This window comes from Triturus cristatus, chromosome 2_2 (genome assembly GCF_964204655.1).
Source record: "Triturus cristatus chromosome 2_2, aTriCri1.1, whole genome shotgun sequence".
In the NCBI taxonomy this organism is placed as follows: Eukaryota; Metazoa; Chordata; class Amphibia; order Caudata; family Salamandridae; genus Triturus; species Triturus cristatus.
This window is the reverse complement of record NC_140582.1, coordinates 216,754,451-216,774,087: the sequence shown is the minus strand read 5'-3', so window position 1 is coordinate 216,774,087 and position 19,637 is coordinate 216,754,451. Positions and strand designations below refer to the sequence as shown.

The 19,637-nt window shown below is 40.7% G+C and overlaps 1 protein-coding gene across 2 annotated transcripts in view; it reads right to left on the bottom strand.

Annotated features, from left to right (window-relative positions):
* Positions 1–19,637, bottom strand: part of PALM2AKAP2 (PALM2 and AKAP2 fusion) — an 843,707-nt gene that overhangs the window by 412,615 nt on the left and 411,455 nt on the right. For both annotated transcript variants that reach the window (XM_085641250.1, XM_085641251.1), the window contains exons 4-5: positions 4,210–4,324; positions 241–262 (exon numbers count right to left, since the gene is read on the bottom strand). In XM_085641250.1, the coding sequence (XP_085497376.1) occupies positions 241–262; positions 4,210–4,324 (137 nt within the window). The remainder of the gene's footprint in view (positions 1–240; positions 263–4,209; positions 4,325–19,637) is intronic.

Below are 19,637 nucleotides of genomic sequence, written 5' to 3'. Positions count from 1 at the left end.
AGAAAAGACTCTCCACAGAAAATGCAACATCTCCTATCCGATTAGCAAGTGATTTTAGAGCCCTCTTGTAGTCAGGGTGTATGTGTTTTGGGCTGAGGAATTTGTGCAGCACCTCAGAGAAAGGTCCCCTATTTCCCAACACGATACATAGAGGGGTAAGACTCAAGCGAGCACAAAGTAGAGTCTACAGAGATTATAGCAGAGTGTATTATACCCATGCAAGAAATAATTGCTACTCACCTCCATCTTGATTTGAGAAACTCTGTAATAATAAAAATACAAGCGACCATTAATATTTCATAGTATATTTAAAATACACCAAGACTGCTATATCAATTACATGTCACATATTAGATCTAAATCTTCAGCCTCTAAAGGTACGTTTGCTTGAGAGCAATAGAAATATTGGTATATGGTGGTGTGAGAGCCTGTCCAGAGACTTTTAGGCTAATTTTCTATTGTTTTGATTTCAAGGAAGAATAACGAAATAGATAGATACATCTGTGAGGTTTATGTTATAAGCCTTAACTGTTGACGTTGTCAATCCTTGTTTTTATTTTGTTTAATCTATGTTTATCCACAATACAAAAGGAGCCCAGCTGCCCAAGTCAGAAATGTACACAAGTCCCAGATCTTCATGCATTATAAAAAGAGATAACGATCGCAGTGCATTCAATACACTGCAGAAAAAATATATTAATCTATTTGGATATATACTGGATTTATATATCTATATATATGTAAATCACTGTTGCATCAATCTTTGAGCATAGGGTCGAACATTAACGTTTGCAAACCAATTAATTGCACAGTTTCATTTTCTTGAGCATTGTGGGTCTAACTACACTAAAGAAGTGGCAAACAACTTTGAAAAATCATTAAGATCATGTTACCTCCACATTTGGCTGTTTCTACTACATGATCATGCACACACTTCAATAGATTTATTGTTTTATTATCCATAAACCTTTGATTCAAGATAAACCATAATTTTTCCATATTCAAACTGGCACATGCGGATTTTAATTCCACAAATGCCAAGCTGACTTTTTATTGATTGGCAGACACATAAATTGACTTGAGAAGTTACAGGTGAAGGCATTACTTGATGACTCCAAGCCTATATTGGGCACCACCATAGTTCCTGTGTCACTGGCCCATTTAGTAAGACTTGACTCCTTATTGGGTCCCTAAGAATAGTATCTAATCCAATTGAAGATAACTAATAATTTTACTGATCAAAAGTAGAGCCCACAAATAAGGCATAGATGCCACCATTGTAAGTGACCCTGTTAACTCTTGGGCGGCTATTCAAGTAGCCAGAGTTGATGGACTTTCTAATCTCATCAATTGTTAGAGGTGGAAAGTCAAACACTATGCCCACCCAAAGATAAGGTACTTCAAGGGGCTTCATCAAGTGGCTGAAAAGTGTTCCACCCACCCTCTAGTGAGGGCATTAGAGTTCTTATTGTGTCTCAAAATATTCTTGTTCCAAGCTTGACTGACCGGCTTACTAAAAAGTAGGTATTTGCAGCCCCACATTTTGCCTTCAGGTCATCTCTGACTTCATCTAAGCAGGCCTGCTTTTTTCCACGAATTAGCTTTTTTCTACATAAAGTGCAGCGCTGAAACCTGAACATTATCAAAAACTGTGGTCCTGGAGCACAGAGAATACTCATCGATCATAACACATACATATACTCCGACACATAGGGTTTGAGAAATGTGTGTGCATTCGCAATAGTAAGCCAGGAAAGCTGAACAAGTTGCAACTTTACAGGCATACTTATGGGAAGTAAATGTGCCAATTTCCCAAGGTGGTATTTTCCAAATGTGGATTGTAAGCACAATTGGAGTCCTTTGTTGGAATTACAACTGTTCACACAATGGAAAAGGGTCCAACAAGAGTTTGTGAATGCCAACATTGTGGGAATGCACAACGTTTCAAGACAAACCGTGCCCTGATACACCAACACTACACACCTTGTGTGGACTATACTACCTTTGAGGGTTCAGTACATTTTAACTGCTGCGTAAGGGACTGAGGGTAATTATTTCACCTACAAATTAACCCAGTACATCATTTGCTACTCTAGACCTATTGTATCAATGGTCACACAGACAGAAACAATAGTTATTCAAACAGACATCCCCAGAATTTATTTTAGGGTTCTACACTGAGTTATTAAAAGAGGTTCACAGATCTGTAACTGGCTGTGAGTGTCTGAAATGTTTCAGCGCTCTTTCCATCATCTCATTGTGTTTGCATCAAAACTGTCATCCCCAGAATTTCTTTTAGGGGTCTACAGTGAGTTATTAAAAGAGGTTCACAAAGGTATATCTCCATACCTAGACCCCGTACATAAATGATGACATGACAACAGTTTCTCGACTGGATTGGCCTCTGGCAAAATTGCTTCATTTGGCAAGTCTTCTACAGGTTCAAGATAACCTTGCTACGGCATTCGGAAAATGATCTGCCCATGCTGGAGTAGGCTCACTCCCAAGGCCTTAACATTTGCAAGACAATCTTCCTGATCCACTGCCATTATTTACAGTGATTACATTTACCAATTACCACAATGTCAGAATTAAGAACATACTCTGCTTACATAGCATTTGTTTTAGAAAATAAGTTCCACCTTATTAAAACTTATACACATTAAATGTTGTAGTATAAAACACTGGGATTGTTTGTTAAAAGGTTATAAAAGTTATCTATGTCTCTTTGACAAAAAAATCCAAACTTTCATAAAGTCACAGAAAGTACATGTGGGTGTTCAACTATTCGGACATTGTGGAACTTTTATCTGATGGTGATGTCTCTGCTTTCTCTACGGCGGCATTCCACCGTAGCAATAGCCTGGAGCTGGTAGAGTCCCAGGCCTTGCCAACAGCTACTTCTGTATATGGTGGAATGGGTTACCATGCCCTGAGTCATATATGGAATGTTCTGTTATGTTTTTTTCATTGCATATTTTATAACATAATGTAACTGGGGAGAGGATGTGGCCTAGCGGCCAGAGCGGTCAACCTCAAAGCTGGGGAACCGGGTTTGAGTCTAGCAGGGATGCTCAACATCCTGTGATTCTGGGCAAATCACTCAATATCCCTGTGCCTAAAAACATAAATGTGTCCGTCTGTAACACAACTGGAACTTGTGTAAAGCACTCTGATACCTTCGGGTCGAGTTCGCCCTATATAAAACTCCCCCCCCCAAAAAAAACCATGCTCGTGGAGCCCTCTAGTGAAATGTTTTAAGAAACTTGACCCTCTCACCAGGAATGAATTAAATCAATGAAATAAAGTAAACATTGCTACATTGAGAGATACTGGCTCAGAGCCAGTTTCCGTCCAGTACATGCAGTTCTAGCATGCTGATGAGGTGAGCAGGGTAAAGTTCACTCATGTTTCTTCCTCTACTGCAGAGCTCACACAAGTTAACACCTGCCTTGTGGGGTCCTTCTCAATGCCTTTAAACTACAGCAATCATAGGGCGAAAGCACACTTCCCTAGCACAGGCTTGGCTAAGTATTGACACTGCACTTTTCCCACCACCAACTGAGCTTAGATTAAAGTGATTAAAATGAAGGAATAGCAGGAAACAAATTTTTTTTTTATAACTATGTATTTCATTAGTTCAACTTTGGGTTGCAAAGTTTATGAATGAAAGCACAGAGTACAATTAATACTATGGGCTCTGTAAATCTCAAGTTAGTAAGAGAATCGAGGTGGTATGAATGGATAAAGCAGAGCTTCCTCCATCAGGAAAAACACGTTGCCATCAGACAAGCTGCTTTTAGCAAAGGCTACAAATGATGACAGCAATGACCAACTAAGTACCTTTTTGAAACATGTTATGAAATGCATTATGATGAGGCAAAACCAAGATTGCCCTATCTAGAGATATACATCATCCCTCTGTCAATTCAGAACTTTGAATCCCATGAACACTGAGAGCGCCGTGTGTAGTCTACTGGCTAATTTGTCAACTTTGGAATCAGACTACCTGTATGCTAATCAAAGTTTCCCACTTTACAGGAATCACCCTAAAAATATTGAACATTTAAACAAATCAATCCTTTGTGAAAAAAATGGATGCTAAAATTGAATTCTCCAGGAAAGCAAATCATGAATTAAAAAAGAAGTTCAATTGGTGATAAAAAAGAATTAATAATGGCTAAAGTAAAAGCTTTCCACTCTCTTTACCTTTTGCAGGTCTTCAAAAGATGTTTCTGTCTCCCTCAGCTTCTCTCGGATAATTTTCTCCTTGGCAGAGATCTGAGACTCCTCGCTCTCCAGCTTCTTGATATCCTCCCCCAGCCTAGAAGTCAAAAAACTTAAATTAGGGGGATTTTGTGCTGAGTTCAATAAAAGAATAGTATATGATATTTCATATGAAAAAATAAAACATGGTGGTCTGACCGATACTGGATCAACTCCTGACAATTGTGATATTGTGTTGCACGCCAGGTATATGGTGTTGCTAGTGAGATAACAACCACAAGAATAATAATATCTGTCAAAGGCACCAAGAGTTGGTCCATTACAGAAGGGGGTAAGTGAAGCAGAAGATGGGGTAGTACAGAAGATACTGCAGTACGCCGTATGACTCCATTCAAATGAACTTATTATATTAACTTTGGAAGAATTAAAAGCTCAGTCTGCCCAGCCACTTTTCAATCCTGTGGCCTTTTATTTTCTTATCGGGTCATTATCATATCCTATATTAGCAATACATCACCTCATGAGCTCATTTATGGGGCGAGATGACGCTGTCTAGAAAGACAAGTGCACAAAATGATCACCTCCTTATGTTTTCAAATCATTTACCTTTGCATTTAATATCTTTTAGAACAGTAAAGAAGTGAAATGTGGGCTGAGACAATCTTTAAATATGTTTAATTGTTAACTGTATAATTAATTACATAGTATGACATCATGGGAGCATGCACCAAGCAAGTACTGCAATTTCTTTCTCACTAAGTCTTATGCTAAACAGGGAATGAAGCCATAACCCTGACTATTCCCTGCGCACACACATGTTCATGGCAATAAATTGTCATGTTGTATTAACTTGTATCTATAAATATTTTAATTCTGAAACCAATATTGAGATCATAGCTGTTTGCATTACGTTCTTCTTTGAGGCCGTTTAAATAAATATTAAAATATTGGTTTGTGGCATGTCCACCCGAAAGAAAAATACCAAACACAGAAAAATGTCAAAAATTCTCCAGATTCTGACATCTGTCACAGGAATGCTTACAACCATCTGCAAATATGTTTATAGCAAATAATCATGTGTAGGTCCAGCCACTGGAATTACGTGATTCTGCGGCCACAATGCTTTCTGCATAATTATGTATGTAACACACTCGCAACATAATCGTCTGACTGCTGAATAATTTGGAGGTGCAACAAAAACAATGTTGTACCCAGGTTAATGGATTAAAGGTTGTTCTAAGAAAGCACCGCACGGTCCTGATGAGCAATAGCAGACTCTTTGAAAGGTTAATAGGTCGCCTTTTAGTTGACTGTTGCTGTAGTCAAGTGTTAAACTGCTAACACTGAGGTGACATTTCTGGCAGACTGTACTAATGTGCGTTAAAATGACAAAATAGTGAAATAATACTGTCATAGAATGCCCCATAGTTTTCCTTTTCTTGCTGCAAATCAGCACTGTTGCACATAATTCCTATAGTACTGTGTGCAGGAATAATTTTTTATGTGACCTTTAGCATCTCTTAGGCTTCATACTATGTAATTTGTGGGCATAATGAAGCTGTAACACAACCTCCTCTGCATTTAAGAGAAAGAGTTGAAGATTTGTTTTTTTCTTTTGTCCTCATTCTCAACCCATTTAGGTATGCCCAAGCTGATGATAAAGAAAAAATTCCACCGTCTCAGTACACTGGATCTGCGGGCTTGTACCTAAAAAAGGCACAGCCTGCCGGTGTTATCTCAATCAAACTAATCTGGAGACAATACCCACTTGGGAGGCCCTTAACTCAGCTTAAAATGCCGGAACATCTCAATCGTACCCTTAAGGATGATAAGGGGTATACCAGAGAGGGCTGTGTAATCCTTGGACTAGGGGAAAAAAAGAGTTGAAGATTGAATAGTATCATAAACATGTGGAATATGACAAATGACAAGCTGACGTAAAAAGTCAGATCAGATTTTGGGTTGAAATGTTTGGCCTTATGGACTTTGTTTTGATCATTACTTTTGTTACACAAATTTTCTGTCTTAACTTCACATAGTTAAAGTTAAAGAATCTTAAGGTGTTAATGTGGCACAACGTTTGTGGGGATTAAAATGCTCTTTATTTATTTTTTAAACAAACTTTATTGATTTTCTCCAGAATCAGTACAAAAGAAATAAATGTTCAGTGTCACAGTTACAGCTTAGCATGTGCATATATATGTACAGGGTAGCAGCCACATTCTCTAACAGACACTACATATCATGCCCTCATTCGACCATACTGGTCCCATGACCTCTAGTACCCAGTACAGTGTTTATCATGTTAACATAAAGTCTCTTAACACTACATTATGTAAAAATTGTACAATTTCCTAATTAATTATCTATTTAATAATATACTTTTTATTAACTCCCACCCCCACCCCTACTGACGAGCCTTCACAAACTTGTGTCAAACCCAATAATAAAAGAGGGCTAGTCTAGGACCTAACTTTAGGCTCACCTATATAACCTAAGTACCATCTAGATAATAGGAGGACGTATATACTTCGGGCAGTCGAAGGTAGTGGAACCTCTGAACCCAGCGATTGGTCGGCCTAGACTATCAAGTGATGTCTGTACTTTGGATCGGGTTTAAAGACGGGATAAATTGCGTCATATGTATAGACCTATGATGTGAGCGTGTCAGATGTTTTGACAAATTCCAGTAATTGGTCCCAGTGCAGTGCGATTGGTTCCTTTCTAAGGCCTTTTCTCTCCTCTGTACGGATCGCCATACTTTCTGCCAGTCCCCACCGCTCTACTTCCTCTATTAAAATGCTCTTTATTATGTAGAAATTAATTAGAAAGGTAATCTTAAGGGTATGGAACTATTTCTCTTGTCTGATATATGCAAGAGTGGATTTTAGATTAATTAACACTTGCTAAATATGAAAATGTCATATCATATATTGGAATATTAAGAAAAATATGACATTGTAAGTTCTAAATTAATTGAGTTATATGTGAATATGGTTTCTTTGTCATTCGCTGTTTCTTTTTAAGAAATGCTTTATTTAATTTAATATAAATTATAAGAAGATTACAGATTGACAATCATTGTGTAGACTAAGGAAATCTTAATTGTATTTTACTATGATTTTAACAATAAATCTTGCATCAAGGTGTACGTTTGATGAAGTAATTATAAGAAAAAGCATAATAGGTCATGTGACCACTATGGTCATTTCTGTTAAGGACCAGTGTGCACAGTATGCACTTCAGATTTAAAATACATCACTGAGACCATGATAAGGTGGCGAAAAAGTGTACAAAGTGCAGAATATCACAATGGATTTCTAGCTTATCCAGTAAATCACCTAAGGGAAAATTAAAAAGGAGGCCAGCTCATGTAGCCAAGAAGCTCTTTTTTCAAAGGGATATCTGTTCAGGTGCTTCTTAGACACAGACATGTAGCTTGAGGACTCACAATGTTACTTTCTACGCTCGCAGCATCCTTCAGTGGGTCTATAAAGGTATTCTCATTACATTCTGAACCTTAGCAGTTAAGGTACCTCTGAAAATGTCTTTTTTAATTAAGCTGAACTTATATTATTGGAAGGATGGTAGCAGAATAAAAATAAGGATTTCTTACAGCAGCTTTAAGAAGGTGTCTCCTGCTTGCAGCAGTGATTCAGTTGGGAATTGGGAAAAGTCCAGGACCAATGCTCGTTGGAACATAAGTATGGGATCACCTTAAAGTACGTTTGTGTTCAGCATGCACCACAATCTCAATTTTTGGACAGACCAAAATAGAATAAACTCTATTTTTGCAGCTGAGCGGCATCTTACCAATGGATAAATTCAATCAATTTATAAGCTTTTATTCGGTCAAGTAAATCAACCATATAAGCAATACATCCATAATACAGTCTGATTAAAAGAAAACAATGAAATCTAAAAACAGTGGGGGTAAAACATAAAAATATCAGAATTCATGACTATAAAATATCAAGTGCAAAAGTACGAAGTACAAAAGTGCAAATGCATGGTTCACCAAAATCTCATAACATATTACTTGGACATAAACGAGCCTAATTTAAAGTGCAGGTGCGATATACCAAAGAAGGCATACAGTCAGTTATCAATAATCAAAGATTTCCTTGCACTAATGGCTTTCATAAGAAATATAGCTAGATAAAAACACAGTTGCGGATCATCTAATCTAAAAAGCAGCTCCATGGCATTTTAAAAAAATCTAGTATTATAATGTAGAAAGAAAGGTTTTAGATAAAGTTTCCTAAGATGGGCATAAAAGTAGCATGTGGCAACAGCTTTGGTGGGATACTCCATCACATGGGCATGGGTAATCAGAACTCCGTTTTGTGACAGGGAAGTTGACAAGATGGTGTATGGTACCTAATCTTAATCGTGTCAACACAAAACGATGTGGTGCTCTGGTCACAAATGACAAATAGCTTTGGAAACCCTTTTTAAGATCCATTTGTAAGTACAAGACAAGAGTAGGTTGAGACTTGATGGCTAGAGATCTTGCCTCTATCTTGTTAGCCATCATAACTGTTTTTATCTCAGTTTTGTCAATAGAAACTGAACACATTGGATCCAATCGGATAAGACAATTGAATAAAAGTTTAAACCAATGGATATTATAATTAAGCCAGGGTATTTTTAAACAGTTATCCATGCTGAGACAATCCCGTATTATAGATTGCGTAAACAGTGTCTCTTCTTTTGACCATATAGATTTCCATAGTAGGAGGGGGCGAATTAAAGCCAAATCTGAAATATATTTTATACCCACCTCCCTATGGATCAATTCGGTAGAGGCAGATAATGGAGCACACAGTAAGCGTTTTAAAAAGGAATTTTCGACTTGTTGTAATTTGTTTCCTTGACAGTGGCCCCAAACACCTGCCCCGTAGAGGGCTGCGGTAACACATCGTATCTCATAAATAACCAGCATGTCTCTGATGCGTCGGTTACCTAGTTTGGCAGCAAATCTGAATATGCCATTGATGTTTCTCAACATCTTGGAGCAGGCATTTTCCTGTTCCAGACCCCATGACCGATTTCCTGCGAATGTAAAGCCTAGGTAGCTGAAGGTTTTGACTGTCTGGACCTTAGAGCCTTCAATATAGTAAGTACTGGATGTTATAGGGTTCCTGCCACAGGCCATTACAAAAGTTTTAGATTTATTAATTAAAAGTTTCCTTTTAGCAATAAAAGCGGTAAAATTATCCATGAGACGTTGTAAACCAATGGGGGTACGGGATAGTAAAACCGCGTCGTCCGCATATAATAGAATTGGGACGGGCAAACCGTCAACCCTAGGGGCATCCGACTCAAACAAATTCAGGGCTGCGTCTGCTTCGTTAATAAACAGGAGAAAAAGCAATGGGGCCAGCACGCAGCCCTGGCGGATACCTCTTTTAACTTTAAAGAAGGGAGTATATTCGCCTAGGAGTCCATACCGCACCTTGCTAGACAGGGTACTATATAATCTCGCTAGCAGATAAATTATCTCCTTGGGCGCACCCATATCTAGCAATAATGGCCATAAAATTGAATGGTCTACTAGGTCAAAGGCGCTACTAAGGTCAGTGAAACATAAATAAAGATTCCCTTCCCTGGCTAAGGTATACTTTCCAATCAAAAGGTCTAAATTGACACACTGTTCTAGTGTGCCAACTCCCTTTCTAAATCCATATTGTACTGGAGTAAGTACTTCCTTCTCCTGGACCCATGCTTCTAATCTCGATAACATGACCCTACTCATGATCTTAATGGACGAGTCGAGTAGAGATATTGGGCGGTAATTACTAACGTCGGTTTTAACTCCCTTCTTATGTATGGGAATTATAATAGATTGACCCCATGATAAAGGGAGTTGGGTCTCAATGGCAACATTAAAAACTCTTGTTAAAAAAGGTGACCATAAAACAAGTTCATTTTTATAAAAATCGATGGGAACCCCATCGGGTCCTGGTGCCTTACCCCCTTTACTACTAATTATACCATCAATAACCTCTTCTAGACTAATTGATAAAGGAATAATAGGCCATTCATCTGAGGGCTGGTTAAAATGAGTAGGTGGTATAACTGTATTGATAGGATTAAAAATATTAGAAAAATGGGTTATCCAGTCATTGCAGTTAATATGAGAATTGATTTCGGGGATATGGTCGTCCTTCAAAAAAGTGCTATTGACAGTTTCCCAGAACAGTTTACTATTTTTAGTATCAGCTGCCAGACTTAAATCTTCCCAGGCTATTTCTTGGAGTTCCATTTTCCTGTTTTTTAAAGCTTTGACATATTCAGCACGCATGGCCTTGATTAAATCTGAATTTCTGGGGTTGCATCTCAAAGCTTGTTTGAGATTACTCAGGGCCATCGTGCATCTAGTATCAAACCAGCCCGCCTTAGGTTTTTTATTTTTGCGGACTGGTTTCGTCAAAAGCTTCTCCACTGTGTTGTTTATCTTATTAAAATTCTCTAACATCAATGCGGAATCAACCTCGTCCCCTAAGCAGACTTCAATTTCATTCCGGCATTGAGTGACGACGTCAAGCAAAATATCGGATGGGTTCACACCAGCCCATTTTATCCGGACACCATTTGGTCTGGAAGGGACAATGGCTGTACTTTGGGGTATATTAAGAATATGTTTTGGTCCCCAACAGAATAAATACACGGAGATGCTAATATGGTCACTAGTGGGTTGAGCCGTTATCCACGGTGGGGAAAATAAGTGTGCGCTGTTACAGGAAATTATAATGTGGTCGATAATAGACATCGCATTTCTACCTGTAAAAGTGGAGCATTTCTTGTTGTGTTTGTCAGTAGCACAATATAACAATTCAAGATCCCATTTGGCCATAGCACCATTTAAAGCCATACCGTATTCACAATGGGGGAAATGCATATAACAATCATCATCAAATTCAGATTCCCCTCTCCGGGGGCCACAAACTTTGGTTGAAGAAAAAGGACATATTTGAACATTAAAATCACCCACCAAACAATGACAATTGGCTTCCTGATAGTACTGGTCGGCTTCTCAAGTTCTCTTTCCAGATCATTAATGATTAGACCACGAAGGGAACTAAATACATTATTATAAAAGTTAATCAGGATGACATCTTTACCTATAAGGGAGACCAACCACAAGATCTGAGCATGAATACCCACATTAATACATTTTTTGATTTTACATTTGTTTAAGCTGGTTGAAATCAGGATCAGGAGGCCTCCCTTGGCTCTACCGGAAGATGAGGCCTGGGCCGGGAGCCAATGTGAGGTGAAACCCTCTACATAAATGGGATCAATACACCACGTCTCTTGAAGACAGATAATATCATGTTGGGCCGATATAAAATCTGCCCATGATGGCGTTTCTTTTTTCCTATTAAAACCAGCAATATTCCAAGTGGTGACCTGGTACCCTATATCCGTATTCGAAATGTCGAGTTGCTGAAGGGATTCGCCATGTCCCACCTCTTTCCTGGAAATGATTGTTTCTAAAGGGAATGCGTTCGCAGGGAGCAGTGGGTGGACATGTTGCATTATTGAATAAGCATGATCCCTTGCGTCAATCATTGCTGTCCATATTACCCAGCGCCTGATACTTGTTAGATACCGGGACTGCAAAGTTAGAAGCAAATTGAGAAATCGGCTGATGTCCTTTTCTAGTATGACCTGCCTACCCATCGCCGGGTATTCCTATTAAATGTCTGTAAAAATACCCAAGGGGAGAAGGGTGGTGTTGAATTCCCGGGGGGAGAGTGATGGCGCGTTGTTTAATGTGTTAAACGCCCACCTCGGGGACCTAAAATTGATAATTATACAATCACCTGCAAAACATTTTCTAGAGGAATCGATCGACCCTACTCTTCTTGTTGTCAGGATCTGGTTGATCCCTCCTATTGGATAATTACAATTGTTGGTAAACCAGAACACTACTTTGTTTAAGAGGGACTCGTGATCTTCTGCCTGTCCGGGTTTGAGTTTAGGTACGTTGGCCAAAATAGCGACAAATGCACTGCATTGAGGGGGCAGATTTATAATTAGGGTCATTTCCCTTTCCTCGTGTACAGGCACTCTCAAGTCAACCGGTTTTGCAAAATTACGTAAAATATGTTTGTCCGGCTTGGTCACTGTTCTATCCTTCTGTGATGGATTAAGTCCGTGATTGTTAACAGGATTACCCAATACTAGGATTCTTTCGTTATCCTTATTGCTCTCATCTAAGTCAAGGAGCTGCTCCTTTGAGTTGTCAAGTGGTTCCCTATCCTGTAGGGTGAGTAAGTTAATTGGGCCTAATGTAGCAACTTTCTGATTGGTTCTACTTGGTTCCTTTATAAGTTTGAGGAGAACAATGGGAGAGCTAGGGAGGCAAGGGTGCGTCCGTATCCCCTGTAGTATATATAAGATTAATTTATAAGTTTAGCATTAACTTTCTCCAGTGCTCCAGTACTTTTATGAATTTCCCTGGCCAGGGTATCCAGTTTATCATATAGTGGCCTTAATAACTCTGTCATTTTATCCGATATAATGGCCAGTGTTAAAGGCTGGTCGTTTAGCAAACCTGGTTTCACAGCACGAATATTCTTGTTAACCTTTTTTGGTTTGGGATTAGGATGTGGATTCCCCCGTTCCGAGATATTCTTTCTACATCCCCTGGTTTTTCCCAAAGGCGGGGGACTCTCGGGGGGGATCAAATTATGGGTCAGTGATATTCGAGAACAGTCCCCACTTCTCGGTCTAGTGTCAATGGTATCCGAGGCTGGCTCCCCTATAACCGAAGGGTTATTGGTTGACATATTAATCTCAATCTCAGTCTCCCTAGAAAGGCTACAGGGGGTACTAACCTCGTTTCCTTGATTAACCCCCATAGAGTTAGAACCCAAAGAAAGGCGTCTCTCAGTTCGGATAATTTCTTCTGAGAGAACATTAACTGCTTTGACCAGAAACGAATCGATCGTACTACATGATCGATCGCTAGGGGGCTTCACTATTTTCCTCCTGGCCATAATGATATTACCGGGGGAACTATATAAATACGGCAAGCAATAAAAGAAAACACAGTCCGTTTTCTACAATACAAATTCAGAGTAGAGTGAAGTAATCTACCACACTATAATTATTATGCATAAAATTGAGTATAAAATGTTAGGGAACCTCAAAAAGTACAAATACAGAACAAGAAGACCATCAGATAAAGTGTCACGTGCTAATAGAAAATACAGTACTAGGGTACAACAAGCCTCCAAAATGTAAAGTGCAAATGCAAGGTAAATGGGCCCGGGATAAGGTGACACTTGCTAACAAGGAATCACAAAAACAAAAAGAATAAAAATTGTCCAATTATTTAAAACCCCACTGAGTCAGACAAACAGTAAAAAATATCCGGGAATATAACTGCCGATAGGAGCAGCTAAAACCAGAATGTCTGAATAGATGTACCGGTTCCGAAAATTAGAGGTATCGTAGATGGCAAAACAGTTCCCTCGTATATCGGAATATACACAAGGCTATTTCAATGAAGGACCTACCCTTGCAGAAGATGTTCGTAGAGTTCCATGGGGCAGGTAGCAAATGTTAGGGGGGAGGCCCTGCCCTGGCTCCTTCTGGCACTGACGGGCAAGGACAGGCCCGCCCTTGGCCCGGGCTTTGCCCGGGCGCTGCCCGCGTGCGTCCCGCGCTGCGGGAGGCTGCGGGGTTTTTTGAAGCACCTCCGGGCGCACTTGGCCGCATCGCTACAGGCGACCGGCTGGGGCGTCTGGGGGATGTAGTTTGGTTGGCCGTTGCCATCACGGCGGCGGTAAGGCAGTAAGGCGTCTCTCCCCCCTGCCTCCGATAATTCTGCTGCCAAAATCAATTCCCGCGCTGCGGGAGGCTGCGGGGTTTTTTGAAGCACCTCCGGGCGCACTTGGCCGTGTCGCTGCAGGCGACCAGCTGGGCGTCTGGGGGATGTAGTTTGGTTGGCCGTTGCCCTCACGGCGGCGGTAAGGCAGTAAGGCGTCTCTCCCCCCTGCCTCCGATAATTCTGCTGCCAAAATCAATTCCCGCGCTGCGGGAGGCTGAGGGGTTTTTTGAAGCACCTCCGGGTGCACTTGGCCGCGTCGCTGCAGGCGACCGGCTGGGGCGTCTGGGGGATGTAGTTTGGTTGGCCGTTGCCCTCACGGCGGCGGTAAGGCAGTAAGGCGTCTCTCCCCCCTGCCTCCGATAATTCTGCTGCCAAAATCAATTCCCCATACATTCAAAATTTGCACTTTTACAATAATTCATAAATCAGATTGTATTAGAGAATTTTATCTTGGTTGACTTGTTGGAATCGAATAAGCAGATTTTCCAGTGTTTAATTAATAATTTTGATACTCTGACTCAGATTTTATGATGTGAACAAGGTTGTTGTATTTTATATGTTTTTTTAAACCAAAAGAAACATTTTAATAAAATGAATAAATAACACAGATTTCCAGCGGCCGTGCAGAATAGTCTTGTGAAGTTTTTGCCATTTCCAGGCAGCTTTCCTGATTCACAGATCAATCAATGGCACATCACTAGTTTATTTCATAAAATGGGGAGTCGACTTTTGTCTTGTAGGTTTCAGATGTTCACCAATTGAGGCTGCAGGGACTCTGGTGTCCTTCAAATGTAATTCAAGCACCACTGAAGCATTCAAAGCTGCCGAGGGTGCAAGACACGTCCTTTGTTATAGTTAAGACTAAATTTAAAAGAAACACATTTTCCACTTACATGGCTTTCAGTGTTAGTACATCTCACACTTTCACGTATGTAGCATTGACTTTTGTAAAAAAAAAGTGCTGTCACTAGGGCAATTATGTGGGTTCTTGTCTATTAACACAACATATTGACACAACTTGTCTTGTCTATTAACACAACTTGTCTTTTAGCATTGTGGGTCATCTAGAAAGATGAAGGAATTGAAGAAGGATGGATGGTAATGATTGGAGGAAGGAAAGTAAGAAAGAAAGGAAACTAGGAGAGAGGCCTGGGGGCAAAAAAGGAATTAAAGAATTAAGGAAGGAAGTAAGGATGAAAAAATAAAGAAATAATGAAAAGAAATCAATTAGGGAAAAGAGAAACAAATGAGTAGGAAGACAGAAAATACACGGAAACTGACATAGCATTGTATACACCGTTAGGTCCGCGCAGATTTTTTCCCTTCACAGTTTGCTTAGTGCAAATATCGGATGACTACACTACACCACGACCTCTGAACTCCAGCCCTCTTGAACATTTCCATTTTCCACGGTCTTCGTTTTCACAAATCACGGTGAAAAACAAACTTGACATTCTATAGGAAGTGCAAATGGAAACACTTTCCTGCCTGCCGGCTGTAAAAAGTGTTATGCCATGACCTTGCTTCACTATGTTTAAAATATGCTTAAAGTTTATCATCAGTGGATGTCAACCTCTCCCTCCTCCCATCCCCACCTCCCTTAAATGTTCGACCTACATGGCAACCCTGGGATAATTCAGAAGTGAGAAGGCTCCACCCTTCTTGGGTGAAATTAGACATGTTTGGAGGCCTTTTAGCCAAAATATGACTTTATGTATAACCGATTTGTGGAAGCGTAAAGACGCATCTTTAGATTTTTTAAATTTCAATATACTTTTTATTGTTTTTTTTACAACATATAACATGTGATCGTCAACGCTTTGTAGTTACAGGGCAGCCTTTACTGATGTGATGTTACCAAAGAGCAATCACACGACCAGATTCTTTGAAAGCAAGCATTGGCAAAGCCAATAGCTCTCACCCTTTCAACCTGCTGGTTTTGCCAACGCTGTTCAGCACTGGACAAAAGCAAAAAGCCCAATGACTTGTATGTGCGCTTGTGTCATCATTCATATGCATCACGATGCTAAGATAGCCCAGCTACCATGCATGCGTGTGCATAAAGCATGATATAGCTACAATTTTTTAATTTTTTTTTCTTTTCTGTGAAAAGACGTCAGATGTCAATCTTGGAATGGGAAATTAAAACAAATAATTAAACATGAGCATCAAATGGCTGCTACTGCGCCCTACAAAAAAAGTTAAACAAAACTTTCTTTTTTTTTAAAGACCACGACTGGAGGGGCATGGGAGCAACAAAAAAGTGCTTGTGGCACTGGAGGACAAGTCATTATGGAGTGGAAAGCAATAGGGAGTGAGCGGAGTAGCAAAGGAGAGCCTTCAGGCAGGGAGAGAAAAAAATAAAAAGTGTAAAAAAAAAAGCCAGAGGAGTGGAGGAAGCAATAGACGAGCTGGAGAGTGATATTTGTGGGGGGAGCAGCACTCGAGGGGGAATAGAAAGTAAACATATGCACTCCCATGGAGTGCTGAAAGAAAAAGAGAACAGTAGTTCCCTGAATATGAGCAATGGAAGGATACAAGGCATGCAGTCCAAAGGATGGTAAAGAGGCTATGCTCCAAGTGAGCGACAAATCCAAGAAGAGGAAGGAAAGCCCTTTATTAGGAAACAAGCCAATGAGGCTGGAAGGAAAGCCAGCCAATAGTAAGCCCAAAGTAAGCAGTGGGCTAGCCGAAGGTCCACTGTACGGTTTGGCAATGTCCACAGTAGGTAGGCCCTAAACAATGTATATCCGCAGCTATAGTTGTAGTCCCCAAGTTGGTTGCCAAGTTACAATATCTGCAGCTATATTTGTAGTCCCCAGGTTGGTTGCCGAGTTACAATATCTGCAGCTATAGTTGTAGTCGCCAGGTTGGTTGCCGAGTTACAATATCTGCAGCTATAGTTGTAGTCCCCAGGTTGGTTGGCGAGTTAAAATATCTGCAGCTATAGTTGTAGTCCCCAGGTTGGCTGCCAAGTTACAATATCTGCAGCTATAGTTGTAGTCCCCAGGTTGGTTGCCGAGTTACAATATCTGCAGCTATAGTTGTAGTCCCCAGGTTGGTTGCCGAGTTACAATATCTGCAGCTATAGTTGTAGTCCCCAGGTTGGTTGCCGAGTTACAATATCTGCAGCTATAGTTGTAGTCCCCAGGTTGATTGCCGAGTTACAATATCTGCAGCTATAGTTGTAGTCCCCAGGTTGGATGCCGAGGTACAATATCTGCAGCTATAGTTGTAGTCGCCAGGTTGGATGCCGAGTTACAATGTCTGCAGCTATAGTAGTAGTCCCCAGGTTGGTTGCTGAGTTACAATATCTGCAGCTATAGTTGTAGTCCCCAGGTTGGTTGCCGAGTTACAATATCTGCAGCTATAGTTGTAGTCCCCAGGTTGGAGCCGAGTTACAATATCTGCAGCTATAGTTGTAGTCCCCAGAATGGTTGCCGAGTTACAATATCTGCAGCTATAGTTGTAGTCCCCAGGTTGGAGCCGAGTTACAATATATGCAGCTATAGTTGTAGTCCCCTGGTTGGTTGCCGAGTTACAATATCTGCAGCTATAGTTGTAGTCCCCAGGTTGGTTGCCGAGTTACAATATCTGCAGCTATAGTTGTAGTCCACAGGTTGGCTGCCGAGTTACAATATCTGCAGCTATAGTTGTAGTCCCCAGGTTGGTTGCCGAGTTACAATATCTGCAGCTATAGTTGTAGTCCCCAGGTTGGGAGCCGAGTTACAATATCTGCAGCTATAGTTGTAGTCCCCAGGTTGGTTGCCGAGTTACAATATCTGCAGCTATAGTTGTAGTCCCCAGGTTGGAGCCGAGTTACAATATCTGCAGCTATAGTTGTAGTCCCCAGGTTGGTTGCCGAGTTACAATATCTGCAGCTATAGTTGTAGTCCCCAGGTTGGAGCCGAGTTACAATATCTGCAGCTATAGTTGTAGTCCCCAGGTTGGTTGCCGAGTTATAATATCTGCAGCTATAGTTGTAGCCCCCAGGTTGGTTGCCGAGTTACAATATCTGCAGCTATAGTTGTAGTCCCCAGGTTGGTTGCCGAGTTACAATATCTGCAGCTATAGTTGTAGTCCCCAGGTTGGTTGCCGAGTTATATTTTCTGCAGCTATAGTTGTAGTCCCCAGGTTGGTTGCCGAGTTACAATATCTGCAGCTATAGTTGTAGTCCCCAGGTTGGTTGCCGAGTTATAATATCTGCAGCTATAGTTGTAGTCCCCAGGTTGGTTGCCGAGTTACAATATCTGCAGCTATAGTTGTAGTCCCCAGGTTGGTTGCCGAGTTACAATATCTGCAGCTATAGTTGTAGTCCCCAGGTTGGTTGCCGAGTTATAATATCTGCAGCTATAGTTGTAGTCCCCAGGTTGGATGCCGAGTTACAATATCTGCAGCTATAGTTGTAGTCCCCAGGTTGGTTGCCGAGTTACAATATCTGCAGCTATAGTTGTAGTCCCCAGGTTGGTTGCCGAGTTATAATATCTGCAGCTATAGTTATAGTCCCCAGGTTGGTTGCCGAGTTATAATATCTGCAGCTATAGTTGTAGTCCCCAGGTTGGCTGCCGAGTTACAATATCTGCAGCTATAGTTGCAGTCCCCAGGTTGGTTGCCGAGTTACAATATCTGCAGCTATAGTTGTAGTCCACAGGTTGGTTGCCGAGTTACAATATTTCAGATTTCTCAAAGCTTTCCTGGAGTATGCCAGGAAAACTGCAACCGTCACAGGTTTCAAAGATTACTCCTGGAAAACGTTAGTGATTTCATACCTAGGCAAATGTAAAGGCAGGTTTGTATGCCTAAATGAAAATAGTGTAAAATTTTGTGCGTGAATTAATCTGAGAACCAGTGTGATTAGACTTTTTGATTTCATTTTTTTCCTCTCCTGGTCCTGGAAGACCCGGTTCAAGAGTGCCAGAAGGAGGAAGAAAACCAAGACGAGGAGGACTAGGCGGAGGAGGAAGGAGACCAGATCACCACAACGAGGGCACCTGGACATAGGTTGGAACCCACCCTAAGTCCCCGAGGCCAGTCCTGCTTTAAACAGCCCTGCGATATGCTTCTTACGCCTCACTCCTTTCACGGACCCCTTACTTTTTCAGCCCACTTAAAGCTGTACCTACTCAGCTGCTATGCCCACCCTTAGAGTAAATGTACTCATGCCTAAAATTTCATCATATCCTTTTAATATTAAGCATGAGAGAAACCCTTTAATGTTGCAAATTCTCATTTATGAATTTCGAAAGTGAACTTCATTCATACCATGCAATTTGTGTGTGTGGGTTCAGCCTAAATGTACAAATAGCTATATGTGTTGGGACCACAGGGTCCAGTTCAGAAAGAATATACTTTTACTTACTCATGTAGAACTTCTGGTTTATTCCTGAATTCCAGGTGTAACCTACGAAGCATACCAGGAGTACTGCAAGAGCAAGCCTGACTGAATGGCCATTTCTTACATCACTCAAGAGGCTGATGAAGGGATGAGGCTGCTTATGTCAAACTACCCATGAAACTCTCAATGGCACGAAACGCACACATTATGGGGCAGATTTACAAGCTC